The following is a 27,751-nucleotide window of genomic DNA, read 5'->3' on the forward strand; positions in this document are numbered from 1 at the left end:
ACCACATCCTTTGGCAACAAATTCCAGAGCTTAATTGTGCATTGAGTGAAAAAGAATTTTCTCCGATTAGTTTTAAATGTGCTACTTGCTAACTTCATGGAGTGCTCTCTAGTCCTTCTATTATCTGAAAGAGTAAATAACCGATTCACATTTACTCGTTCTAGACTTCTCATGATTTTAAAGACCTAAATCATATCCCCCCTCAGCCGTCTCTTCTCCAAGCTGAATAGCCTTAACCTCTTCAGCCTTTCCTCATAGGGGAGCTGTTCCATTCCCATAATCATTTTGGTCGCCCTTCTCTGTACCTTCTCCAGTGCAACTATATCTTTTTTGAGATGCGGTGACCAGAATTGTACACGTTACTCAAGGTGCGGTTTCACCATGGAGCAATATAGAGGCATTATGACATTTTCCGTTTTATTCACCATTCCCTTTCTAATAACATGGGATGCAACACCTGCGCTCGTTTGCTGTCCCATTTAGCCCCCCAATCAACACACAACACCTGGGTGGCTTTAAATCGGCCTCAGTTTATTTGCAAACATAACCCGAGCCCGTACAAACATAAACTGTCCCTCAACTTCCCCCTTTGCCTTCCCCCCACCCCACCCCGGTTCTCCACCACCTTAAAACCCCAATGGTGGAGAGGCCCCTCCCCCCTCTTCTTCGCCTTCTCCGCCACGTGCCAACGAGAGCGGGTTCCACTATGAACCTTTCGCCCCAAGGTTCACGTCATCCAGCGTAGCAGCCCCCCTCGGCTACACAGGGCACACCCCCTCTCCCTCCCCCTAACTCCCCCTTTAAACATGTAACACATAAACTGGGCTCGGGTTTACCACCACAAACGACCGACTTAGGGTTGGTTTGTTCCCCCCAAACTGCGACTACCACCACTTTCTAATTTCCTTTTCCAACCCCTCTTGTAACTCATTATTGAACAAGTCCATGTCGATCTCTGACAAATGTATTCCATCCCCACTGAAAAGTCCAGCCTCGCACTCCCATGACCATCTGTGTCTGATTCAAAAACCCCCTTCCCACCCCATCCACTTGTGCATTTGCTGGTTCAATTTCTTAACCCCTGTGTTCCATATTATTTCTTCCTTGTTTTTTAACCGGACTATTATGTCCGACCATCCTATACGCATGCGAGGCCATCTACTCATGAACTGGGCTAAATCCTTTTTAATACAAGTTAGCAGAGAGCGGCATGTTTTGAAGCCTATATCATTACCACCCAGATGAATAACTAATATGTTCGGCATCCCTCACATCTCGATTCTGTCCCTCACGAAAGATTGCAGCTCGTCCCACTGCATGCCTCTCTTGCTGAACCAGGCCAGCTTCCACCCGAACCGCTCCAGCTCCAGACTTTCTCCGTATGGGCGTTTCAATGCACGCCATTGAGCTCTGTGGATGAAGGAATGGCCCACGATCTAGGCACATCCCATCCCATGCCTCCTCCCCATGCTCTCTGTAAGAGAAGACATACCTATTAAACGCTGCCTTTCCCTCTACTTCCCGCCACCCCCTTATTCGATACCCCCCCTACCAAAACCCTTCCCTTGTGCTGATTCTCTACCTCTATTCTGCGACCTTCCTAATGTAACCCTTGTATGCGTCCGAACTCCATCTTCCCAACCTCTTAATCCCTTCGACCGGTACTCCTGCCTCTGCCGCTGAGGTCGCCGCTCCAATCCGAAAGGAGTGGGAACTGTATAACCCCGGCTCTCTACCCTCTTCCCGCACTACGTAACGCAATACCTGTGAAAATTGATATTGGGCCAACCCCGAGCCATCCTCATGTATTAGGAAAGGCCCGTGCCCCTCCGGCCTCCGCCAAATGTAATTCCAAGCTGTCCGAACAGGACAAACTACTTCATCCGAAACCGGTAATAACTGTATGTATTGTCCTCTACCCACCTGGTCCATTTTTGACCTGCGCAAGAATAGTATAACTTCTCCCGCTGGAATCTGCACACTGTGCGCCCACAACCCGTGTACCCTTCCTGGATTTCGCTATCATCTCCCCAATACACATTGCCCCGAAAAATGCCCAAGAGAAGGCTACCCGAAATAACGCAACTTCGAAACTTGACCAACAAACTTTTGATAAACTAGAAGAAAAATTCACCAAATCGTGATATCTTATCGGCAACCTCTTATCTCTGATTTCACCTAAACCTCTTTTCCATCCGTGTAACACTTTCTTAACCCTAAAGCTGTGCACCTGTCTTCCACCTTATACTAGTTTCTGAAAAAAGGTAAAGCCGGCCAAGTAGGCATTCACCAATCCCACTGTGTACCCATCTCTTTTCGCCTGCAACACGAATCTGATTAACATGTCCTCCGACACTGGCCCTTCCCCCCACCCCATCTGTCGTAAGTACCCTGTAACTATCTGATTTCCTTTAACGTAAGCTGCCCATGTGTTGGGTGCTACTGAACTCCGAATTAGAGCCCATTCCTCTTCATCCATGTTCTTCGACCTGTTCGCCGCTCCAGACAAGCGCCTTGCAGCTACCCATCCTTTCGGGAAAGGGAAATGTGAACACATCTTGCTTACTTACACGATACTGCCTATTTTCCCTCACCCTATCATCCCCTTCTTCTTCTTATTTTTTTTTTTTTGCTCCCCATCTTTCTTGCACCTCCCTGCTCTCCCCCCCTTCCCCCCTCCTCCCGCGTATTCCTTTGATTTTTTTTTTTTTTATTTGGTCCCTGCTAACGCTGCTTTGGATAACGCCTGCGAACATTTCGTGCTGGGATGAGCGCCATTACATGTCGCACACACGTGTCGGAATTTACAATCCGGAAACAGACACGTGGCTCGGTTGTACCTCCAGCATGTCCTTGCTGCCCCCTAACATCCTATCCTCCCGAAGGGCTGCTGTTCCTCCCCCCCACCCTTGTCCCCCCCTGCACTCATTCCTCCTCCCACCCACCTCTGCTAGGGCTCCTATTCTCGCCCCTTCGGTAGCTCTCCCCTGCAAGGCCCCCTTCTTCGTCATCTGGGTAAGCCATAGGTTGATATCCTGTGCCCCCCAACTCATGAACTTATTGCCCGCCATTTTCTCCCGGAACTTCTCATCATAGTTGAGCCAGGCCCAACCCTCGTAATCCTTGTAAGCTCCAAGTATGCTGTCGCAATAAGAGAGCAGCACTCCATGCAATTCTGGCTGATAGTGCCCTACCACTCTAGCTAATCTTAAGAAACCTTGCATCCAGTTGAGTATATTCTTGGCTCCGCTATTCCTGGGCTCACTTTCCTGGGATCGCTTGCTATTCTTCTTCTTCCGCCGTTTGTTCCCCCTCCTGCCTGCGAGTAATTGGAAAATGTTGACATATCTACGCTTCCTTATTTTCCTATGCAAATGACTGGGTACGCTTTCCCATAATTCTGTTAACGAAGTTAGCGCTGGGTGCCCCATACCCTGCTGCAGCCCTAGATCACTCCACCTCATATCCTGCCTTTCAACGCTGGAGTCGGAGGAGGACTCCGTGGAAGAGCTGCTACTGGTAGTAACGCTAGAAGAAGATTCTCGGTGGCGTTTCTCTTTCTTCTGGCTCGGCTTGTCTGCCTGCGCATCCCCTACTTTACCTGCTTCCGGTCTGTACATCCTGGTTCCTGAGACATCTCCCATCAATCCTGGAGCCCCCTCTTCTCGCTGCCTCTCGCAACGATACGTAGCTCTAGCCTGCTGCCCTCTCGCTCCTGGGATCTCTCTCCTCCACTTCCGGGCCGCTCTCTCCCGAGCTGTGGTCTCTACATGGCCCTGATTGGAGCGCCTCCCCCCGCGCCGTGCCAGCCGGCTCCGGCACCGCTGCGGTGGTCGTCTCCTGCTCCTGCTCACCTCTGCTGTGCGGCTTCGCTAGCGTTTTTCCAGTTCCCTTCCTGCCTCTCCTGCCCCCTTGCCTCATGCTTTAGCCGTCGGGCCTACCGCATAACAACGCTCCTGCTCCTACCCTGCTCGTCTTGCTCTTGAACTGCTGCCTGCAATCTCCTACGTCACTGCCTTTAACCAATCTCTTGCTCTCTTTTGAATGTAGATAATATCTCTGCCTCATAAACCGCCCTTCCCCCATCTCCTCCCCCTCATTTTCCCACACTTTCTTGCCTGCTTCACTATCCCCTCCCCCTGCTTCTCTGTGCCTGCATCACTCGTGCGGTTGCCCCCATGTTATTGTTGCGGCTCTGTATCGCCCTCGCCGCTCGACTTTAGTTCCCAAAATTCTGTTTGCTTTTTTGATCGCCACAGCACACTGAGCCGACGATTTCAATGTATTATCCACTAGGATGCCTAGATCTTTTTCCTGGGTGGTAACTCCTAAGATGGATTCTAACATTGTGTAACTACAGCAAGGGTTATTTTTCCCTGTATGCATCACTTTGCACTTGTCCACATTGCTAGAGAACAGCAATGAATAACTTAGTACTGCCTCTTGAGAATATGTGCAAGAATGGGGTACCTGGGCTGTGAAAAGTGAAAGTGAGCTCAGTCAAAGAAGAGAATTTGTTAATGGACTGTAATAATAGTGATATTAATAATTAGCATTGAACTGTAGTATTCTAATGAACCTTAGACGCTGCTTCATCCAGACCAGCATTACCCGCTTGCCGCTGTGCTATACAAGATGCATACAACATGCTGCATGCTTTTCAGAGGACAAAATGCAATCTCTTGCTGCTTCCCTCTGGGTTGAAAATTCAGGCGTCAACCTTTACCTTAAATACTTTATGAGATGTCCTAAGGTGATGGACCAATCCTGTAGTCATGAGAAGCATATTAATACTTAATGCGGCAAAACTGTTATTTTCCATCCCTTTCTCTCGTCCTGCAACTGAAGAGAATGAACAGATCGCTGAGGAGCAATCGCCTGAAAGAGCAGGCATCACAGGAGGAGACTGGCACGCAAGGCTGCCAGTCCCCATGGCAAGAGCAAAACCGCACCCAAGGCAAGGGTTGCTTTCAGTGCCCCCTCTTCCCTGTGGACTCAGATTCCTAGAGTGACTGAAGAAAGTGGCATGGTATCTCCCCCCCCCCTCTTCTCAGCATGGTGGCCAGGCCAGTCTCTCTTCTTGCCCAGCCCTTATGACAGCCCTGCTGGCACTACCACCTTACCTGAAATTCCATGGGGTTTTTTTGTTTTTTTTAGATGAGAAATGCCCAAATGACAACTTTCAGTGTCCCACCTGTGTGAAATGTCGATCTATTCACACTATCTAGGAAAAGGGATCGTCTAGTGGTTAGTGCGATGGGTAGGGAAACTGGGTTCAAATCCTGCTCCCCCCCACTGACCCACCTTAGGCAAGTCATGATATCTCCTGTTGCTTTAGCTGTGCCCACTTAAGATGACAGAGCCTTTGAGGCAGGTGGACTTGTTGCACCAGACTTCTAGTAATGCTGTAAGCTGCCTTGAGCATCAATTAGAAAGGTGAGCTAAAAATTAGAGTCAACACTTTGTGTGTGAGGGAGTTTGTAGCAATTGACTGCCTCGTTATTCTCCTGTGTCCTATGGACTGCACTAGCCTGTGTTGCTCACTAAATGATGCAATCCAAAAAAAAAAAAGACGCTTTCTGAATGTAAATTAAAGAGAAAAAAAAAACAAATTGAAACTTCACAAGATTGTACGTTTGAAGAGCGCTTTCATTTAAGCGCTTGCAAGCATGGGCTGTTGCTTTACTCCAAAGCATTATGAATGCTTCTGTCAGTAGCTGTGTAACAACAATAAGATGCCAAACTTTCCAACCAGACACAGGGATTATGGACCACCTAGGCCCCCTTTCTTGAGCTTATCTGCTAAATTGCATTACCCTCAAGGATCATGGCTCAGTTTAAAAAATAAAAAAAAAATTCAGTTTAATGAGTCCTTTCATTGCTATTTCGTTTTTGCCTTTTCTCTTCATGCCTGCCGAGCTTCTCCCAGCCTGTTATTTGGGAGTGCTTAATTGTTTTAACGCTACTCTTTGAGGTGTAAGGAAATGATAGTCATTCCCAGCAGATTTTCCCCCAGCTAGTAATTTTATTTCCGAATCATGTTTGGGCAGCAGAATGAACGCTTTGCCATTGCAGTAACGACAGGAATCTCGAGGGGCTTTTCCTTCTTCCAGCTATCATTCAAGAACTGTGAATGCTATTTGGTGTCTTAGACACTTGGGGGGGGGGGGTGTGAATTTTCAAAAGGATTTACGTGCATAAATGCTGTGTATATCAAAGCAATTTTCAAAAGCCCAGCTTTAAGCGCATAAATCCTTGTGAAAATTTCCCCCTTTGAATGCTCTTATTCTTGAAAAGATTGGATCAGGTTTGGTTGGGTTAGGAGTTAGGAGAGCCAGATCTGAGTGACAGCTGCATGGAACTACTGAAAATCAAATAAAGATTTTGGCCGAAACATCTGCAAACCGAGGGGGTTGTTTACTAAAGGCTTTCTCTTATTTTGATTCTACGGGGGAAATGCTTGAAGGTGAATTTTGAGAGCCCTGCGGGTGCATCTATTAAGGGATGCGTGCACAAACTGGGCTTACACGCGCCCACCCTACTTTCAAAACTCGGAGATGCCATGCATCTCAGGCTGTGGGCACATCTCACTAAGTTTCAAGAATGGGCAGGGTATGGGCAGGGCCAAGAGATGTGCGCATCTCTACAGATTTGTTTCTGGACACACCAAGGTCTCCTATCATGTGTCCTTTACTTCTGCTATGGAGGAGGTGTAAGTTAGAAAAATACCAGCTGTTTTGGAGGGGTTTAAAAGGTCTGGGGTAACTGGGGGACATGCAGGGTATTAAACTAGGGAGATTTGGAGGACCTAAGTCCTAATTGGGTGAATTGGGGAACTGGTGAAACTAGCAAGGGCATGCGCGTGCGCCTTTTAAAATTCCGACTTGTGCGATAGAAGCGGCATTTTTGTGTCTAGGTGGGTGCCCATTTAAAACTGGGCGCACAATGGCATATGCCTACGTATTTTATAACATGCGCACATATGTATGCGCAAGTTAGAAAATCACCGCATCCCTGGGCGCATGTTAGTGCAAATGCGCCAATGTGCGCCCATGTGCCAGTTTGAAAGTTACTGTCCCTGTAAGAAAGCTAGGAAATGTTAATAAGGAATCTCCTCTGCTTTCCTATTGCCCCATTCTTTATCCATAGAGAGATGCTTTAAGGCCCTCTAGGGACAGCAGTCTGGCAGGGCTAAGGGTGTGCATGAAAACATTTTAATTTTGTTTCCCTTTTATTTCATACTTTTTAATTATGTTTTATTTTATTTTGTTTTTTTAAATTTGATTTATTAAAATTTTATATCCTGCCTATAAAAGCAAGTTATCCAGGTGGTAATACAATAAAACACTTTCATAGCCAAGCACATAAAATAAAATTACTATACAGCAATACACAAAATAATAAAATAAAATATCAATAAAACTTAAAGAAGACAAAACAGAACAATAAAACAAATAATCACTTTAACTAGCAGAGTAACAATACCAAGCAAAGTGACGGGTTATTGGACCAGAAAAAGGCTATTTTCAGTCATGTTACAATGTGCCCGAACTAGGGATGCTAATCATTATTATAAGCCTAATGGAAAAACCAAACTGTGACCTCTTTCTTGAATTTTAAATAGTCAGGCGGGAAAGAATTCCACAGGATAGGGCCCTGGTAGATTCTCTAGTACAGCCCAAGCAAATAACTGAAAATGGTGGAATATGAAGATAGCCTAACTGGGAAGAGTGTAAGGTTTGAGCAGGGGAGTAAGGTAGAGTGGCAGACCAGAGGAAAGAACCCAAAATGTTAGACACAAAACCCTGAATCTAATCCAGTGCGTGATAGGAAGCCATTGTAATTGCTGTAATATAGGAGAGATGTGATCACATTTTCTAAGTCCATATATTACTCTTGTGGCAGTGTTCTGGATTAGCTGTAAACATTTCAGCTGCATATTAGGAACTCCAAAAAGTAATGAATTGCAGTAATCCAGTTTGAAAATCACAAAAGCATGGACTAACAACTTCAGATCTTGAGGATCCAGTAATGGATGCAGCCGGCAGATGTATCTGAGACTTCTGGAGTACGGCAGAACTGTAGTGAGTCATAGATAGTTGTGAGTCAAGCTGCACACCCAAAGTACTAACAACCAGTTTAAGGGGAATTAAAGTGCCATGGATGATTGGAGCCATTGCTGGAATGGTTGCTCTGTTACTAAACCAGAATGCTTCAGATTTGGCCGGATTAACTCGTAAATTATGACTCAATAAACAGGAAGCCACCTGATCAAGACATGATGCAAAGCAGTCAGATCAGGAGACTGTTTTGTATTAAAAACAAAAAACACCAACCAGAATATCGTCAGCATAAAACAATGATCGAAAGCCACAATTCTGAATGACTGCGACTCATGGCAAAAGAAATAAGTTAAAGAGTAAAGGGGATAGAATGGGAACCCTGTAGAACCCCAAAGGTTAGAGACCTGATGGTTACATTCAACCTGAAATGAGAGCCCTGACAAATAAAAAGTAAACCATGACAGAACTCCACCAGAAAGACCAATTTCCTCATGATGAAAAACGAGTAATGCACAGTTGATGGGACTGAAGGCCATGCTTATATCTAAAAAGACAGTGAGCGCGTCCTTCCCTGAATCTGCGTTGTCTGATATCATTGGTTAATCACGTGCGTAAACTATTAAACATGCACTGAAACTGCTGAGTACACGCTAAATGGCTTTGCTCGTGCTAAAATGGAAAAAAACATAATGAACTGACTGTCGTTTTCTTCTTAAAATGACATGAAATGGAACAACAGAGGTCGCAATTGTTTTGGTATCATTTTCAAATGGCAGCAAGGCACAAGTCGGGGGCCTCTGCGGGGCACATTCTGGGTACGCAGACCCTGAACTGGTAGCCAGACTTGTTGTTTTGGTGTAACATTGCATGCAGAGCATCCTTTGGGACCCCTTGTTCCTGTTTGCTATGAATCCTGCTCATCAAAGGCCTGTATCAAAGAGTAGCACTGCCCTGCCCCCCCCCCCCCAATCTTTCCCTCCTTTTAACCCTCTGTTCCCCACACAGCATGCCCAGGTGACCTCAACTTCCTCTGCTAGGCCAGGGATGCTCTTGCTTCGGTGGGGCTCGCCCACCATGGTGGCTACCATCTTCCCTCCCAAATAGGGCATCACCTTTAATGCTGATTATTTAAACTCTTTTTTTTTTTTTAAGTGGATTACTAAGCGGACTATCTGAAAAAGAGAAGCTTGGGTTTTATGTCCGTTCTTGTTCACTGACTTTGGGTCACATCGGCTCAGTTTTGGGGTTTTTTCTTTTTTCATAGCTTTGCTCTTAATCACCCTCTCGTTTTATTGCTCAAAGGAAATGGATTGTTCTGCTCGGGCTGTGCTTTCTCTGCTCATGACACCATCGGAGAACTGTAAGCCTATTGTCTGACTGATTGATTTATTTTGTGATGCCCTAAGTAAGGAGGACAAAGCCTGAATTACTGAGCAGTTAGGGAGAGGGCAAAACTAAAATGGCTGATAAGAAGGCATTTGGGCAAATGGCTCTAGGACATCAGGGAGCAGAGACAGCTTTGGAGCCCCCAGCATCTTTTAACTAACTTTTAGTAGTAAAGGGGGCATTTTAAAATAGATCACCTTTGCAATCCCTCTGCAGTTTTATAATCCATTTCTAATTTATTAATGTCTTACGGTATTGCACCTATTTAAAAAACAAAAAGCAGTGTTTAAATTCCTAAAAAAGCCTCAAATCTTCATTAGGGTGTCAATAGCAAATCAGAGGCATAATAGAGAATTGTGTGATTCACTACTTCTGTGAATAAGTGCTGAATGGATCAGATCTTCATATGACCTGGCCGCCTGGATTAACCAGAGCTGGATCTCTCCCTGTCCAGACGCTCTCTACGGACAAGGATGCCACCAGTGACAACACACACACACACACACTCACACAATGCCTCTGCCACTCTTTCTAACTCTCAGACAGCTAGCAAAAGTACCTTGAAAAATGTCAGATTCATGGTGAAAAAATAACTTGATATGTTTTCTCAGATGAATCATCCTTGATCTGTTGTATTTTTCTTTTTTAACATTTAATTTTCAAGTCACCATATTTTTTTTCCAGGACAAATATAAAAGCTATGATTTGCCTATCCCCATCTGGTTTGAAACTTTCACATGCAGAATTTCTTTTTTGAAAAGCATCCAAATGAAGGAAGATGCACGTCTGCTGTTCTTGTTAGCAAAATTGGAAGCCTCACTGGTTTTATTCTGGCAGTTTATTTTACGGTGCACTATCACATTTGGTGCATTGATGTGATTATTCCACTAAATTACTTTCAATCAACCTCTGTAAACTCTATTAAACATCCCTTATGAAAAAAGACAGCTTCATAGGTCAGATATAGATATTTATTTATATTTATTTTTCAGATTCAGGAAAATAAACCTATTTTATAAAATCTATTTTTTCAAGGCTACTGAATTATCATCTGCCCAAGAATCAACTGAATTCCTGCCATAAAGCAGTAAAGATCCTTTGTTTATTTTAATGCATATACATTTCTTTGAGGTGGCCTTCCTTTGCTGTTCCTTTCCGATACAGGATGTGAATTTTTTTTTCCCTTTAATTCTGGAACTTGTGGTCTGTTTCGGAATCTGCATCTGGGGCTCTTGTACAGTGCTGCTCATGGTATTAACAGCACTGCGGGACCAGCCCTGTTGTCTAGCAGTCGATCTGGAAGGAAGTTGCCTTCTTGGTGGCTTTGTCTTCTGAAACAGAAAAAAAAACAAAAAACCACAATTGTATTCCACAGCAATGGATAAGGAAATGTGGTTGCGTGGTTAGCGACTGGGGACATGAGCCAGGAACTGGAAAAAGAATCCTAATTCTGGCACCGACCTCTGATGACCTTTTGAGAGCCATTGCATCTCCTAGCTGTAATTAGGTAATTCTGTGATTGCTTTGGGGTATTAAGGGGGGCAAATTTCAGTAAGCCACACAGCAGAAAAAGTACAAGTAGACTTTTATACTCATGTAACTTTAGTGAATTTTTCTCCTCTAGCTTTTCTTTGAAAACAAACTACAGCTTATGCGGGAGTAAAAGTGTGTCCATAGTTTGTACCTGCTAAATCTGTGCCTGGAGCTCGGCAGAAGACACTGCATGCATATATCTGAAAATCTGATATACCCACATGGGGTAGATTTTAAGACCTGCGCGCGGGCGTACAGTGCACGCACTACCCGGCGCGCACACATGTACGCCCGATTTTATAACATGCGCGCGGGGGTCGGCGCATGCAAGGGGTTGCACAGTCGTGTACCTCGCCGAGCCCGCTCTGAGCCGTGCTACCTTCCCCTGTTCCCTACCTCACCACCCCACCTTCCCTTCCCCTACCTCTCCCGCCCTTTTGCCCCTACCTTTTTCTTCTTTTTTTTTTTTTATTTCAAAACTTACTTCAGCAAAATTATGCAAGTTGGCAAATCTACATGCACGTCTTTTAAAATAGTAACTTACGCATTCTATCACTCGTTTACGTACACGTGGAAGCAAAAATATGCATATATGTCTGAGGTTTATAAAATAGACTCTGTGCGAGCAGAGGTTACTTGTGTGCATATAGGCTGATTTTTACATGTGCAAATCTTTGAAAATTCACCCCATAATTTTCTCCTCCCCTGCTCCAGGAATTCCTGTGTCTTATGGGGATAAATATACACACTATGAAATACGCACATACTCTTTTCCTGCTAAGCAGGGAATATATTTTGAGTCAGCTGGCTCTACCCATGTAACTCCCACAGTCATGAAGGAACTAAAAAATGAAATTTCAGACCTATTAGTAAAAATTTGTAACTTATCATTAAAATCATCCATTGTACCTGAAGACTGGAGGATAGCAAATGTAACCCCAATATTTAAAAAAGGGCTCCAGGGGCGATCCGGGAAACTACAGACTGGTTAGCCTGACTTCAGTGCCAGGAAAAATAGTGGAAAGTGTTCTAAACATCAAAATCACAGAACATATAGAAAGACATGGTTTAATGGAACAAAGTCAGCATGGCTTTACCCAGGGCAAGTCTTGCCTCACAAATCTGCTTCACTTTTTTGAAGGAGTTAATAAACATGTGGATAAAGGTGAACCGGTAGATATAGTATACTTGGATTTTCAGAAGGCGTTTGACAAAGTTCCTCATGAGAGGCTTCTAGGAAAAGTAAAAAGTCATGGGATAGGTGGCGATGTCCTTTCGTGGATTGCAAACTGGCTAAAAGACAGGAAACAGAGAGTAGGATTAAATGGACAATTTTCTCAGTGGAAGGGAGTGGACAGTGGAGTGCCTCAGGGATCTGTATTGGGACCCTTACTTTTCAATATATTTATAAATGATCTGGAAAGAAATACGACGAGTGAGTTAATCAAATTTGCAGATGACACAAAATTGTGCAGAGTAGTTAAATCACAAGCAGATTGTGATAAATTGCAGGAAGACCTTGTGAGACTGGAAAATTGGGCATCCAAATGGCAGATGAAATTTAATGTGGATAATTGCAAGGTAATGCATATAAGGAAAAATAACCCATGCTATAATTACACAATGTTGGGTTCCATATTAGGTGCTACAACCCAAGAAAGAGATCTAGGTGTCATAGTGGATAACACATTGAAATCGTCGGTTCAGTGTGCTGCGGCAGTCAATAAAGCAAACAGAATGTTGGGAATTATTAGAAAGGGAATGGTGAATAAAACGGAAAATGTCATAATGCCTCTGTATCGCTCCATGGTGAGACCGCACCTTGAATACTGTGTACAATTCTGGTCGCCGCATCTCAAAAAAGATATAATTGCGATGGAGAAGGTGCAGAGAAGGGCTACCAAAATGATAAGGGGAATGGAACAACTTCCCTATGAGGAAAGACTAAAGAGGTTAGGACTTTTCAGCTTGGAGAAGAGACGAATGAGGGGGGATATGATAGAGGTGTTTAAAATCATGAGAGGTCTAGAACGTGTAGATGTGAATCGGTTATTTACTCTTTCGGATAGTAGAAAGACTAGGGGGCACTCCATGAAGTTAGCATGGGGCACATTTAAAACTAATCGGAGAAAGTTCTTTTTTACTCAACGCACAGTTAAACTCTGGAATTTGTTACCAGAGGATGACGTTAGTGCAGTTAGTATAGCTGTGTTTAAAAAAGGATTGGATAAGTTCTTGGAAGAGAAGTCCATTACCTGCTATTAAGTTCACTTAGGGGCGGATTTTCAGAGCCCTGTTCGCCTAAATCCGCCCAAAACCGGGCGGATTTAGGCGAGCAGGGCCCTGCGCGCCGGTAAGCCTATTTTACATAGGCCTACCGGCGCGCGCAGAGCCCCGGGACTCGCGTAAGTCCCGGGGTTTTTGGAGGGGGCGTGTCGGGGGGTGGGCCCAAACCGCGCGGCGTTTTCGGGGCGTGTCGGGAGCGTTCTGGGGGCGGGGCCGGGGGCGTGGCCGTGCCCTCCGGACCCGCCCCTAGGTCACGTCCGGCGCGCAGGAGGCCCGCTGACGCGCGGGGATTTACGCCTCCCTCTGGGAGGCGTAAATCCCCCGACAAAGGTAAGGGGGGGGCTTAGACAGGGCCGGGTGGGTGGGTTAGGTAGGGGAAGGGAGGGGAAGGTGAGGGGAGGGCAAAAGGAAGTTCCCTCCGAGGCCGCTCCGATTTCGGAGCAGCCTCGGAGGGAACGGGGGTAGGCTGCGTGGCTCGGCGCGCGCCGGCTATACAAAATCGATAGCCTTGCGCGCGCCGATCCAGGTTTTTAGCAGATACGCGTGGCTCCGCGCGTATCTACTAAAATCCAGCGTACTTTTGTTTGCGCCTGGAGCGCAAACAAAAGTAGGCCTATTCGCGGAGTATGAAAATCCGCCCCTTAGAGAATAGCCACTGCCATTAGCAATGGTAACATGGAATAGACGTAGTTTTTGGGTACTTGCCAGGTTCTTATGGTCTGGATTGGCCACTGTTGGAAACAGGATGCTGGGCTTGATGGACCCTTGGTCTGACCCAGTATGGCATTTTCTTATGTTCTTATGTAAAGCCTGACTAACTCTGCTGAAAATTGCGGGATAGACTGGAAACACCATTCTCACGTTTAATTCTTGAATCTGTCCTCTGGGGGAGGAAGATGCGTGGAGCATGATACATCCATCTTCTCCAGTCTCCTTTGTGACGCCACTTCTCTTTGGTTGCAGTACTGAATGTCAGAATTAATTTACATCCCTAGGTAGTTTCATGCCCACAGCACACAGCTGAATTCAAAACCCGGGAAGGTGTTCACTTCCTCCTTGCAGCCCAACTGAAGGAGGCACTTCACTCAACAAATCAATCCTTGAACAGGCAGGAGAGGCCAGTGCAAGCCAGAGAATGATGGACACACTCAGTACAGCAAGATACAGTTATAATATTTACAGCTAGCATCACATGGCCGGCAGAAAAAGCACAGGAGGGCCTCAGGCTGCTCACAGGTTAGATTCAAAGCAATACTGGATATAAATCCAGCATAAGGGCAATGTCAGCCAGATTAGGTTGCAGTGTGAGTTGCTTTGCTAGTTGTCTGAGAGTCAGACAGAGTGGCGGAGACTGGTGCAAATGTGTAGCCGAAAGTAAAAATATCTAAGATTTCTGCAATCTGCACATGTCTCTCTCTCTCTCTCTCTCCAACAACAGCAGCTCAGTGGCAGTAGAGAGTCCCGGTCACCAAAGCCAAAGTGCCTTAATCTATTCTCCGGGACTGTTAGTATGGATTGGTAATCAGCAAGAGGGCCAGTAGCTCTACGGGACCATCGGCCTGCTTGAATTCTAAAAATAAATGATGAAACGCTTAGCACTTCCCATCTCTCTCTTTTTTATTTCTCTTTCTACAGTATGTGGTGCTACCGACTCGCAGAGCCTCTGCTGCAGCCCTGCAGATTACCGTCATCCACTTGCTTGGAGATGCAGTCAGCCCCTACCTCGTTGGAGCTGTAAGTTCTCTGTCTGTGCCTCCCCTCCTTCTGCTTCTCCACGCACCCCCTCCCACCCAGATACAATAATAGTCATGAAGTAAGGACAGCAAGACCAGCTGTCCACACCCAAGCCTTGCTCTTGAAGGAAGAATAGACTTGCTTGTTTCCAGTAGAGATGTGCATTCGTTTTTTCCGAATTGGAACATTTCAATGAAATTGTCCAATTCGGCATGTTTCGGGGACCCCGAAAAATGATCAGGATTTTCCCATTTTTTCACGAAAATTCGTTTTTTGGATTAGTGCACGCTAACTCCCGTTAGCGTGCACTAACAAAAACTAACAAAAACTAACAAAATCTAATGGTTTTTGTTAGTGCGCGCTAACAGGGAGTTAGCGCGCACTAACTCAAAAAACGATTTTTCACGGAAAAAAACCCCCGAACCGCAAAAAAATGACATTTTCAGCGGCAGCCGAAAAATGAAGAATGACACGAACACAAAAAACGATTCGCATCTCTAGTTTCCAGTTGTCATGGGCATCAATCATTCACTCACAGAAGAGACTGAAGGTAATTTGATGAGACAGGAACTGTTACTGTTAACCCCAGTATATACAATACAACTTGATTTTCTGGAAGCTTCTTCCAGTAATCGCCTTCTTTGTGTCCAGGCTTTTCCCCCACAGTGCCACTTATTTTTGACCCTCTGTATAGCATCCCCTTGTAGGTTAACTCTATCATGATACCAATCGGTGATAAATCACAGAGGAGTCGTTAAGGAGTTGGAGGGCAAAAAAAAAGGAAAAAGAAGTAAATGAACCACCAAGAAATGCAGTAAGTGTAAAGCAGCTAGCACCATGAATCCATCTCAAATGTGAGGCAATAATCAAAATGATTCAATTGATTGTCTGCATGATTAAAGTACGATCAGCTCCCACGTGCAGAGAATGCTTGTGCTCATATTGAAAGTGTTAAAAGAGTTGTTAAGCTATCATTGCTATTTCTAGTTGTAGGTTAGATTGCGTATCAGGAATTGGCACTGATGTACCATTATCGCCCACAGAGCATGGTTCTCAACTAACTTCCTACCATTTGGGACACCATGAGCTGGTCCTGAGCAATTGCTTGGTAATCTGGAATTTGTCATCCTGCCTTGTCAAGATCACAAACACCAGAATCCCTAACTTTTGCATCTTCAATGCATAAAAATTGTTCTTTTTCATATTCTTTGTGGATATCCTGGAACTTCAACTGGATGTGGGGGGAGGGGTCACTGGGACAGGTTTGGGAAGCTCTGCCCTGAGGGCTTGGCTCCATTGCTTTCAAGATAGGTTAATCCAGTCCTGGTTTTTCCCTTTTGCATGTAGTTCTGATCTCCCTAAGGCAGAGGGATAAAACCAGGACTGGATCTTCCTGGCCTTAAAACAGAGAACCAGTCAGAGACCCATTGAATACTTATTGTTTCAGGACCAGTTTTGCTTCAAATTCTGAAGCAAATAAGGACACAGCATTAGCACTGACTGAACCCAGTGTGAAGTACGGCCAGGGATTTCGCTGATTTTCTTACCCTAATGAGATTGGCTCACCCAGTTATTTTTATTGGTCATTTTTATTGATCGGTTTGGTGGGAATTTTTGTGACATATCTACTGGTGCTACAGTTAACAAGGGGCAGCTCAGGGCTGGAGTAGAATCTCTGGGGAAATAATCCCATATACTTTGTTGTCCTCATATGAGTCCTGTAGACCAACATTATATTTAAATGCAGTAGGATCAGTACTGCAGCCACACGGTCCCTATGGTGTCTACTCACAGCCAGTCTAAATGTAGTCTGGCAAACTTTTCCTGAATATGACTACATCATAGTACTCTTACCTTGTCTACCCATGGGGTAGCTTGCTGACAGGTGGATGACATGAATAGACCTGTGTTATGTTTGTTACTATAACCCCGTAAAGGTAGAATAATTTGTTAAGCCTGTAGATAAAGATGTTAAATAGAAAAAAAAAATTGGGGGGGAGGGATGGAGAGTCTTTCTGTATTGAAAAATCAAAGTTAATCTTTTTTTTTAACTTCATACTAAATTTAAGGGGAGCTTTAGGAAGATACAACAAGCTTCATGCTTGGAAGTAACTTTCCAACTCTCTCACTGTGATCTTGTCACAAGTTTGGGATGAAGTGTGCAGCAGAATAAGAACATAAGAACTTTCCATACTGGGTCAGACCAAGGGCCCATCAAGCCCAGCATCCTGTTTCCAACAGTGGCCAATCCAGGCCATAAGAACCTGGCAAGTACCCAAAAACTAAGTCTATTCCATGTTACCATTGCTAGTAATAGCAGTGGCTATTTTCAAAGTCAACTTGATTAATAACAGGTAATGGACTTCTAAGAACTTATCCAAACCTTTTTTAAACCCAGCTACCCTAACTGCACTAACCACATCCTCTGGCAACAAATTCCAAAGTTTAATTGTGCATTGAGTGAAAAAGAATTTTCTCCAATTAGTTTTAAATGTGCCACATGCTAACTTCATGGAGTGTCCCTTAGCCCTTCTATTATCCAAAACAGTAAATAACCAATTCACATCTACCCGTTCTAGACCTCTCATGATTTTAAAGACCTCTATCATATGTGACAGGAGCCATGAAACAAATGCTTCTGCTCTGGAGCTAAACTGAGATCACTCTCTCATTCCATACAGGCAACAAGAGTCAGGACTCCGCCCAGTGGCCTGGAGATGAATGGCTCTATAAAGCTGCAACCATTCCCCTGAGCTATCCAGCTTGTGAAAGCCAGATAGTGAAGTGATGCAGCCAGTACTATACAGGAGGATGTTACCCTGCTATTCCCTCTCAGACCCATGATTGTCTTCTGATGGGTGGAACCATGGTTCTAGGCTATCAACAATTTATTTTTATTTATTTTAGATTTAGTTCATGCTTTTTTATTAGTAGCTCAAGGCATATAGGTATGGTAGGTACCTGAGGCAATAGGAGGGTGAAATGGCTTCCCCAGGGTTACAAGGAGCAGTAGTGAGATTTGAACCCTGGCTTCCTCTGTTCTTAAACAAAAACAATCAAGAGCTACCGCTCTGTCGCTCTGCAATTCAATAAACCTTTGAATGAATGGTATGTGTGTTGTGAATTAATTTTAATAAAGTAAATACCTACACTATCTGTGGTGAAAACATTTTTTTCATGTGTGTAAATGTTTTTAAAAAATGTTTTATGGAGTCAGAGAAAGGTTTCATACATAGTGTAGGTGCCCCGCACCTCCGTAAGGTGAGCTTATAATCATCAACCTTGATGATTATAAGCTCACCTTACGGAGGTGCGGGGCACCTACACTATGTATGAAACCTTTCTCTGACTCCATAAAACATTTTTTAAAAAAATTTACACACATGAAAAAAATGTTTTCACCACAGATAGTGTAGGTATTTACTTTATTAAAATTAATTCACAACACACATACCATTCATTCAAAGGTTTATTGAATTGCAGAGCGACAGAGCGGTAGCTCTTGATTGCTTTTGATATACTTTAGGTTCCTCTGTTCTTAGCCTGCTGTACTACTAGGCTACTCCTCCACTCTGCACAATGACTAAGCATTAGATATATTTGCATATAGTAGGTCCCCAGTATACATACATTTATCTCATGAATATTCATTGTGGTAAACCTAAAAGCCAAGCTGGATGTAGGGTAATCAGGATAAATTTTGAGAAGTCCTGTGCTAGATTATTAAGCATTTTCTTTGCCGGGAAGGAGCAGGTGCACAGTGTGGTGCATTTTCAATGGTTAATCACTGCATGATACTAATCCTGCACCTGCTGCTGCCTATGCCCTCACAGAGGGCACCAACAACATAGGAAATGTGGGAGAGAGGTTCTGGAAGCCAAATCTTATTAGAAATGTAGATAGCAGGGTGGCTGGTAGACTTGAGGACTGCCTGGTAACTTGTCTGCCTGGGGCGAAGGTGGCAGACCTCATGTGTCACCTAGATAGGATTATAGACAGTGCTGGGGAGGAGCTGTCATGGTACATGTGGGCACCAACGACATAAGAAAATGTGGGAGAGAGGTTCTGGAAGCCAAATTTAGGATTTTAGGTAGGAAGCTGAAATCCAGAACCTCCAGGGTAGCATTCTCTGAAATGCTTCCTGTTCCACGTGCAGGTCCCCAGAGGCAGGCAGAGCTCCAGAGTTTCAATGTGTGGATGAGATGATGGTGCATGGAAGAGGGATTCAGTTTTGGAAGGAACTGGGGAAACGTTTGGGGAAGGGGGAGACTTTTCCGAAAGGATGGGCTCCACCTTAACCAGAGTGGAACCAAGCTGCTGGCACTAACTTTCAAAAAGGAGATAGAGCAGCTTTTAAACTAGAACAAGGGGGAAAGCTGACAGTCACTTAGCAGTGCATGGTTCGGAGAAATGTATCCTTGAAGGCTACTAATGAAACAGGAGAGTTACGGCATTCCAACAGAGAGGTTCGAATAAAAGCTAACATAGTCCATGTGCCTATATGTAAAAAATCACCGAAGCTAATGATTTCCAAATTATCCCTAACAATTAAAAAGCAGGTTGTTAATACAAACAAAAAACACACTTTGAAATGTCTGTATGCCAGTGCCAGGAGTCTATGAAGTAAGATGGGAGAGTTAGAGTGTATAGCAGTAAATGATGAGATTGACATAATTGGCATCGCAGAGACTTGGTGGAAGGAGGATAACCAATGGGACAGTGCTATATCAGGGTACAAATTATATCGCAATGATAGGGAAGTTCAACTTGGTGGGGGTGTGGCACATTATGTCCAGGAGAGTATAGAGTCCAACAGGATAAAGATCATACAAGAGACTAAATGCTCAGTAGAATCTATATGGGTAGAAATCCCATGTGTGTTGGGTAAGAGTATAGTGATAGGATTATATTACCGTCCACCTGGACAAAATGGTCAGACAGATGATGAAATGCTAAGAGAAATCAGGGAAGCTAACCAGTTTGGCAGTGCAATAATAATGGAAGATTTCAATTACCCCAATATTGACTGGGTAAATGTAACATCAGGACTTGCTAGGGACATAAAGTTCCTGGATGTAATAAATGACTGCTTCATGGAGCAATTGGTTCAGGAACCAACAAGAGAGGGAGCTATTTTAGATTTAATTCTTAGTGGAACGCAGGATTTGGTGAGAGAGGTAACGGTGGTGGAGCCACTTGGCAATAGTAATCATAACATGATCAAATTTAAACTAATAACTGGAAGGGGGACAATAAGTTAATCTACAGTTCTAACACTAAACTTTCAAAAGGGAAACTTTGAAAAAATGAGGAAAATAGTTACAAAAAAACTGAAAGGTGCAGCAGCAAAGGTTAAAAGTGTTCAACAGGCATGGACATTGTTTAAAAATACAATCCTAGAGGTGCAGTCCAGGTGTATTCCACGCATTAAGAAAGGTGGAAGGAAGGAAAAACGATTACCATCATGGTTAAAAGGTGAGGTGAAAGAGGCTATTTTAGCCAAAAAAAATCCTTAAAAAATTGGAAGGATCAATCTGAAAAAATAGGATAAAACATAAGCATTGTCAAGTTAAGTGTAAAACATTGATAAGACAGGCGAAGAGAGAATTTGAAATGAAGTTGGCCACAGAGGCAAAAACTCATAATAAAAACTTTAAAAAATATATCTGAAGCAAGAAACCTGTGAGGGAGTCGGTTGGACCATTAGATGACTGAGGGGTTAAAGGGGCTCTTAGGGAAGATAAGGCCATTGCAGAAAGACTAAATGAATTCTTTGCTTCTGTGTTTACTAAGGAGGATGTTGGAGAGATACCAGTTCCGGAGAAAGTTTTCAAAGGTGATGAGTCAGATGAACTGAACCAAATCACTGTGAACCAGGAACTAAAGAGTAGCAAATCACCTGGACTGGATGGTATGCATCCTAGGGTACTGAAGGAACTAAAAAATGAAATTTCTGTTCTATTAGTTAAAATTTGTAACCTATCATTAAAATCATCCATTGTACCTGAAGACTAGAGGGTGGCCAATGTAACCCCAATATATAAAAAGGGCTCCAGGGGCAAACCCAGTAACTATAGACCAGTGAGCCTGACTTCAGTGCTGGGAAAAATAGTGGAAACTATTCTAAAGGTCAAAATCATAGAGCATATAGAAAGACATGGTTTAATGGAACACAGTCAACATGGATTTACCCAAGGGAAGAATTGCCTAACAAATCTGCTTCATTTTTTTGAAGGGGTTAATAAACATGTGGATAAAGGTGAACTAGTAGATCTACTGCATTTGGATTTTCAGAAGGCATTTAACAAAGTCCCTCATGAGAGGCTTCTAAGAAAACTAAAAACTCATGGGATAGGAGGCAATGTCCTTTCGTGGATTACAAACTGGTTAAAAGACAGGAAACAGAGAGTAGGATTAAATAGTTGATTTTCTCAGTGGAGAAGGGTAAACAGTGGAGTGCCTCTGGGATCTGTTTTTGGACCAGTGCTTTTCAATATATATATAAATGACCTGGAAAGGAATACGACGAGTGAGGTTATTAAATTTGCGGATGATACAAAATTATTCAGAATAGCTACATCACAAGTGGATTGTGATACATTACAGGAGGACCTTGCAAGACTGGAAGATTGGGCATCCAAATGGCAGATGAAGTTTAATGTGGACAAGTGAAAGGTGTTGCATATAGGGAAAAATAACCCTTGCTGTAGTTACACAATGTTAGATTCCATATTAGGAACTACCACCCAGGAAAAAGATCTAGGCATCATAGTGGATAACACTTTAAAATCGTCTGCTCAGTGTGCTGCAGCGGTAAAAAAACCCCAAAATGTTAGGAATTATTAGGAAGGGAATGGTTAATAAAACGGAAAATGTCATAATGCCTCTGTATCGCTCCATGGTGAGACTGCACCTTGAATACTGTGTACAATTCTGGTTGCCGCATCTCAAAAAAGATATAGTTGCGATGGAGAAGGTACAGCGAAGGGCAACCAAAATGATAAAGGAGATGGAACAGCTCCCCTATGAGGAAAGGCTGAAGAGGTTAGGCCTGTTCAGCTTGGAGAAGAGACGGCTGAGGGGGGCTATGATAGAGGTCTTTAAGATCATGAGAGGTCTTGAACGAGTAGATGTGAATCGGTTATTTACACTTTCAGATAATAAAAGGATTAGGGGCATTCCATGAAGTTAGCAAGTTGCACATTTAAGACTAATCGGAGAAAATTCTTTTTCACTCAATGCACAATTAAGCTCCGGAATTTGTTGCTAGAGGATGTGGTTAGTGCAGTTAGTGAAGCTGGGTTCAAAAAAGGTTTGGATAAGTTCTTGGAGGAGAGGGGTCCATTAACTGCTATTAATCAAGTTTACTTAGGGAATAACCACTGCTATTAATTGCATCAGTAGCATGGGATCTTCTTGGTGTTTGTGGCCTGGTTTTGGCCTCTGTTGGAAACAGGATGCTGGGCTTGATGGACCCTTGGTCTGACCCAGCATGCCAATTTCTTATGTTGTTAAGGGAAACTCTCCAGGGAGTTTCCCTTTGAAATTCTGCCAGAGCATATACACTGCAGGCGCAAAAGTGCCCACCGGGAAAGTGTACACGGAGATGCAAAAATGAAATCATGATGCTTACATTCCTATCCCTCTTCCCTCTGGGGGGTAAAGTCTGCACATTGTGAACCAGCGTGCGCACTTTTACCAGCACGGAAGAGGGTGCCAAATACTCCAAAGCCATGTTTACGCAGGTAAACATCTTTGCTCTCATATAACCCTATGAAAATGATCCTCTCTTGGGGCATTAATACTGAATAACTGGGAACCCTGTTTGGTACAGGCACACTAAGGAACAATTTTTCAGCAAATTATTAATACTACAATTTTAATAATTGTAAACAAAACATTTCAGTTAAAACTTTCCTTTTTCATGCAAAGAAGCAAATGCACTTTATGTACCATTTGAAAGAGGATCAACAGGACTGGGGTTAATGCGCAAAGAACCGCTTGGTTGGTTCACACCACAGGATGGCATCACCCACCAGTCATGCCATAGGGTGAAGCCTCAGCCCCTGAAGCTTTCCTTTCTCCCTTCAGATCTCTGATGTGATTCAAGACAGCAAAGGAGACTTGGACCTAAGGGAGTTCCAGAGCCTGCAGTACAGCTTTATGGTCTGCCCATTCGTCGGTGTCCTTGGTGGAGGTGCTTTCCTCATGACTGCTCTCTACATCGAGGAAGACCGCAAGAAAGCCAAACAGCGTGTTGAAGGTCCCTTCTCGCTCTTATATTTCTTTTGTGTTCTCTCATTGCAGTGGGTGAAGAAACTATAACAAAAGGTCGCCATGCATGCGGCCCGGCCAGACAGTTTGGCAGCAGTGCTGCCGCTCAGGGGGGGGGTCCCCAGTTCAACTCTTGGGTCAGCTCATCCACACCCCCGGCCAGCGGAAGATGGGATTGAGCCCCATTCACAGGCAGGGCCGGGTTTAAAATTCCAGCACCCGCAAGCCCTGGGCAGAGGATAGGGCATCCCCAGGCGCATTTCTGAGTGTCCCTGCCTGGATCTTCCTCTCCTCTCGTTCCCCCTCACACATCCTCCCTCCTTACCTCTCTGTCAGTGTTTGCAGAAGCAGCAGCAAGACAAAAGGACCTCAGCGCGGGGCATGGCGTGTGCTCACAGGCTGTGAGATATCCCCGCCTCTTCTTCTGCATCCGTTACCATAGAAACCTGCCTGAGGGATGTGGCTGCTGCAGGGCCTGTGAGAATGCACCAGTTTGCAGGCCTTGCAATGACTTTAATTTCTTTTTTGTTTTGTTGCTGCTTCTGCGAGCACTGGCTGAGAGGGGAGGAGCGCCAGCTCGCCATCACAGCCGGCAGTTTATTTTCTGCTCCATGCCGGCAGCACCTACAGAATTTGGCACCATAAGTAGTTGCCTACATTGCCTATCCCAAAATCCAGGCCTCACCACAGCCTCTGGGGGAGAAGGGATTTCTAGTCATTGTTAAGGGTGACACCCGATGGCCGGGATTAGAGCCCATGATACAGGATTCCGGAAGGAGCCCTGGTGCATAATTCCCGGCCTCAGGACAATTGCTGTAATGATGAGTGCAGGGGGGGGGGGGGGGAGGTGTTTCTGTGAAAATAGGGAGAAAAAAGTCCCCGGATAGCTATAAATAAAGGCTCATAGTATCAGCATTCCAGCACTGGTTCTCAATGAGCAAGAAAGAGAAAGCAGATTAAAATTAAAAAACATTACCACGCATGCATTCACATTTCAAATATATTGCTCCATCCATCAGTTAAATGTGATGGACCCTGGTGTTTATTTACCTCCTTTGCACATTTCATATAGCGCTCTAAACTGCCATGAAGTTGTGACAGGGGAGCCATGCTGCTCCTCGCAGCTGTAAACCGCATGCTGAGTTATTGCAGCATGTTACCTGCGTTTAGCTGTGCAGCAAAGTTATGATGCAGCTCTGCAGCTGGGCACCTTTAATGCTTCACAGGTTTATCTCCAGAGAATTCATTGCCCGAGTGCCTTTACATTGGGTCACATACTGAATTATTGGCATCGTAAACGTCTCATACTGAAACTCTTGTTTTCAGTATAGTATGAGACCAAAATGGTGTGGGGTCTGTATCGGAGGACAATGCTTAAGAATCTGGAAGAGTGGAAGTGCAGGGGAGGTATGATACAGACCTTCAGATACCTGAATGGTTTTAATAATGCATGACCCTCGAATATTTTCTGGAGGAAAGCAAAAAATACAACCAGGGGGTCACAATATGAAACTTCAGGAGGGACGCCTGAGAACCAATGTCAGAAAATATTTCTTCAGAGAGAGGGTGGTAGATGCCTGGAATGCTCTTCAAAAGAGGTGGTGAAGACGAAAATTAAACAAATTCAAAAAGGCATGGGATAAACACAGTGGATCCCTAAAAGCTGGAGTTGGAAATTAAAGAAAGGGTGCATGGTAAGTAACCCAGCATGGAGCAACAGAAGGCATGGGGATTACTACTCTTAACCAATTAGTTTACATGATTTTAACGCTCTCTGCTTCGACAGCGGGGGAAATAAAGAGGAAATGGATTCAGACGACAGCCAATGCTGGTCCCTGACTTTTACGGTCCAGAGTACTGATACGCAGACATTAGGGAAACAGCGTAGGACTGCTTCTATGGCCAAATCCAAAAGCAAAACTCCTTCAAGCAGCACTGTCTGAATTATCAAGAAGGCTGCTCACCTGTAAAAACGTTGCTAGCAGTAAGTTTATTGTGGGTTTGACAGCTGTTTGATTTAGATTTTTAATATTACTGCCCTTAACATAAGGCTTAGGGGTAACCAGGATGGTGCAGCAGTTACTACCATAAGAAACTTGCTGTAGTAGGTGAGAAAAGCACAGATTACTCTAAGGTTGCAGATTTTGGAAAGAATATGTGAAAAACTGTGGGCAACACATGGGAAGCTTCAGTGAAAGAGTGGAGTTGCCTGAGATAAACTCAGGTGTCGTCAGATGGTCCATGGGAATGGCATCTCTTTAGTGGGCAACAGCATGCAGTATCTTCTAGGGTTGTTCCCAAACCTGGGAGACCCCTGGACGGTCAGGTTATCAGGATATCCCCAACAAATATGCATGAAGGAAACTGCTTGCAAAGGAAGCAGAACACACAAATTTCATGCATATTCATTGTATATATATTGAAAACGGGACTGGCTGGGGGTCTCCCATTGTTCTAGGCAGATGTGCTGTAATGAAGGGAGGTAGGGAAGGAAGCAAGGTTAAATTAGACAAAGGTCCAATACTAATCTGAGAAAGGACAGAGTATATTAAGGGGTTCTGGAAGAGCCCTCACGATGGATCTTGGATGTGTGTATTGTGGGGGGCAGGTATTGTAGTTTGCAACTTCGATTTTTTGGGGTTTAATAATTGGAAAAACAAGGTTCTGCCTTGGTTTGGGTTTTTAAACTCCTCGTCTTGCTCCATTTGAAATGTAAATGCATGTTGAGTTGGGAGGTGAGGCAGGATGATTTCTTATGATGTAAGGAGCTCTACAGGATAACCTACAACTTTTGACTATAACCTTGCAGCCGTTTGGCTGCAGGTGAGTATCCCGACAAGAAGCACCTTTCTCCTGCTTTAATGCGCCTAACCTGATGGCCCCAGATGAATTAGAATTGAATTCCCCATTTCAATGTAGCAGGCTCTATTTGTAGTAATTTGAAAGCGGCCTTCTCACTCTTAGACTTTCCAAAATGTATCTGGCATTGATCCTTTTTATTTCTTCCATGCAGAAGCTTATTTGCCCTGAAAATTCTCTCCCGGTTGACCTAACTCCTGGTCTGACCTCAGACTCTACCTTTTTCTGCAGGTATTGAGAACAAGGCCTTTGTTCCCCATGAAGAGTCTCTTCAGGGTGACTTATCTAGAGAGTAATCAAGTCTGACCACAATCTGTCTGGTGAAGCTACAACAGCTGACGGAAACATCTGTAGTACAGGAATAGAAAGACAAAGGCTGAGACTTTTGACATGGTGACATTATTACACGGAAAAGCTAGTGAACGAACCTGTACCACTGTCTGAGAAATCTGGGCTGTTGCCTCAGGCACTTAGGAGAGGCATCTGTCAATTCTCTTGCTTTCCTCAAGACATCCTACTTTAAATCTAAGACTTCATAATCATCCTACCTATTTACGGAATGAATGATGTCATTTTTGGGCATTATGATTTTGCAATCAAGAAGGTATTTTTGTTCCTGGTTTGCCCATCTGGATGTACAATATTACCACACCTTTCTGATCACAGCAGTAAACATTAGAAGTTGCGGTCAGGTCAAGGAATGAGGTCATAGGTTGGTGAAAAAAAATATGGAGATGAATAAACACACAGTCATCTTGAGTTGTCATATTGCATACCTTTGCCTTCTGCCTGTTCACTTTGGATGTAGGAAAGCATTTCAAACCTAACCCGGCACTGTATTTATAGCAAGTATGTGCCAGGGAGGAAACCCAGGAATTCTCCCAACAGTAATTATAAAGAAATGTTACACTTTAAGAAGGTATTGAGAGTTGATGCAATTTGTCTCATCACTGTTGGCATTCTACCACATAAGGAAGAATAATAGTAGATTGAGCCACAAGAGTATTTGGATGGACATACAAGGTTCGCCTTGGGTCAGTCTGCAGGAAATCTATTGGTTAGCCACATAACAAAGATAAAGCTATGATTGTGCCCATTCGGGGTAACATTTTGACTTTAACATGTGTAATAGACTCCACGCTTTGTACCTTGCTGCATTGTATGCCTGGAACAGGCTTTCTGAGTTGTTGCGTCATGGTCCATCTCTGGCCTTATTCAAATCCTAGCTAAAAGCCCATCTTTTTGAGACTTCTTTTAAATATTACCACCTGGTTCTCCTGATCATATCCTTATTGGTTTAAACCATTTTCCATCATAAATGAAATTCCCTAAGTCTCTCATTAGTCTTTGAATAGACTGTAAACTGTACAGAGCAGGGACTGTCTTCAAAGTGTGTTTGTACAGAGCTGCATATATCTCTAGTAGTTGCAGTAAGGGACTAACTTTGAAACAACTACACCCAGACTAGGTAGTTTTATAACACATTTATTTTATTGACTTAATTAATGACCCCACTTGGTTCTTACAGAAGCTGTATTAGTTAGGGCAGGAGTCCAGCACGATGAGAGCCGGAACGCTGCTTCAAGGGGCAGGATCCTGTTTGTTTCTTTAATCAA

General features: G+C 44.0%; 1 protein-coding gene across 1 annotated transcript in view; it reads left to right on the forward strand.

Annotated features, from left to right (window-relative positions):
- The window catches only part of SPNS3 (sphingolipid transporter 3 (putative)), an 82,674-nt gene extending 55,780 nt beyond the window's left edge, over nt 1-26,894 (forward strand). Inside the window, exons 10-12 of the mRNA XM_029614030.1 lie at nt 14,904-15,002; nt 23,094-23,265; nt 26,367-26,894. Coding sequence (XP_029469890.1) covers nt 14,904-15,002; nt 23,094-23,265; nt 26,367-26,431 — 336 coding nt within the window. The 3' untranslated portion in view covers nt 26,432-26,894. The remainder of the gene's footprint in view (nt 1-14,903; nt 15,003-23,093; nt 23,266-26,366) is intronic.
- Nucleotides 26,895-27,751: the final 857 nt, after the last annotated feature.

Source organism: Rhinatrema bivittatum, chromosome 8 (assembly GCF_901001135.1).
Source record: "Rhinatrema bivittatum chromosome 8, aRhiBiv1.1, whole genome shotgun sequence".
NCBI classification, from domain to species: Eukaryota; Metazoa; Chordata; class Amphibia; order Gymnophiona; family Rhinatrematidae; genus Rhinatrema; species Rhinatrema bivittatum.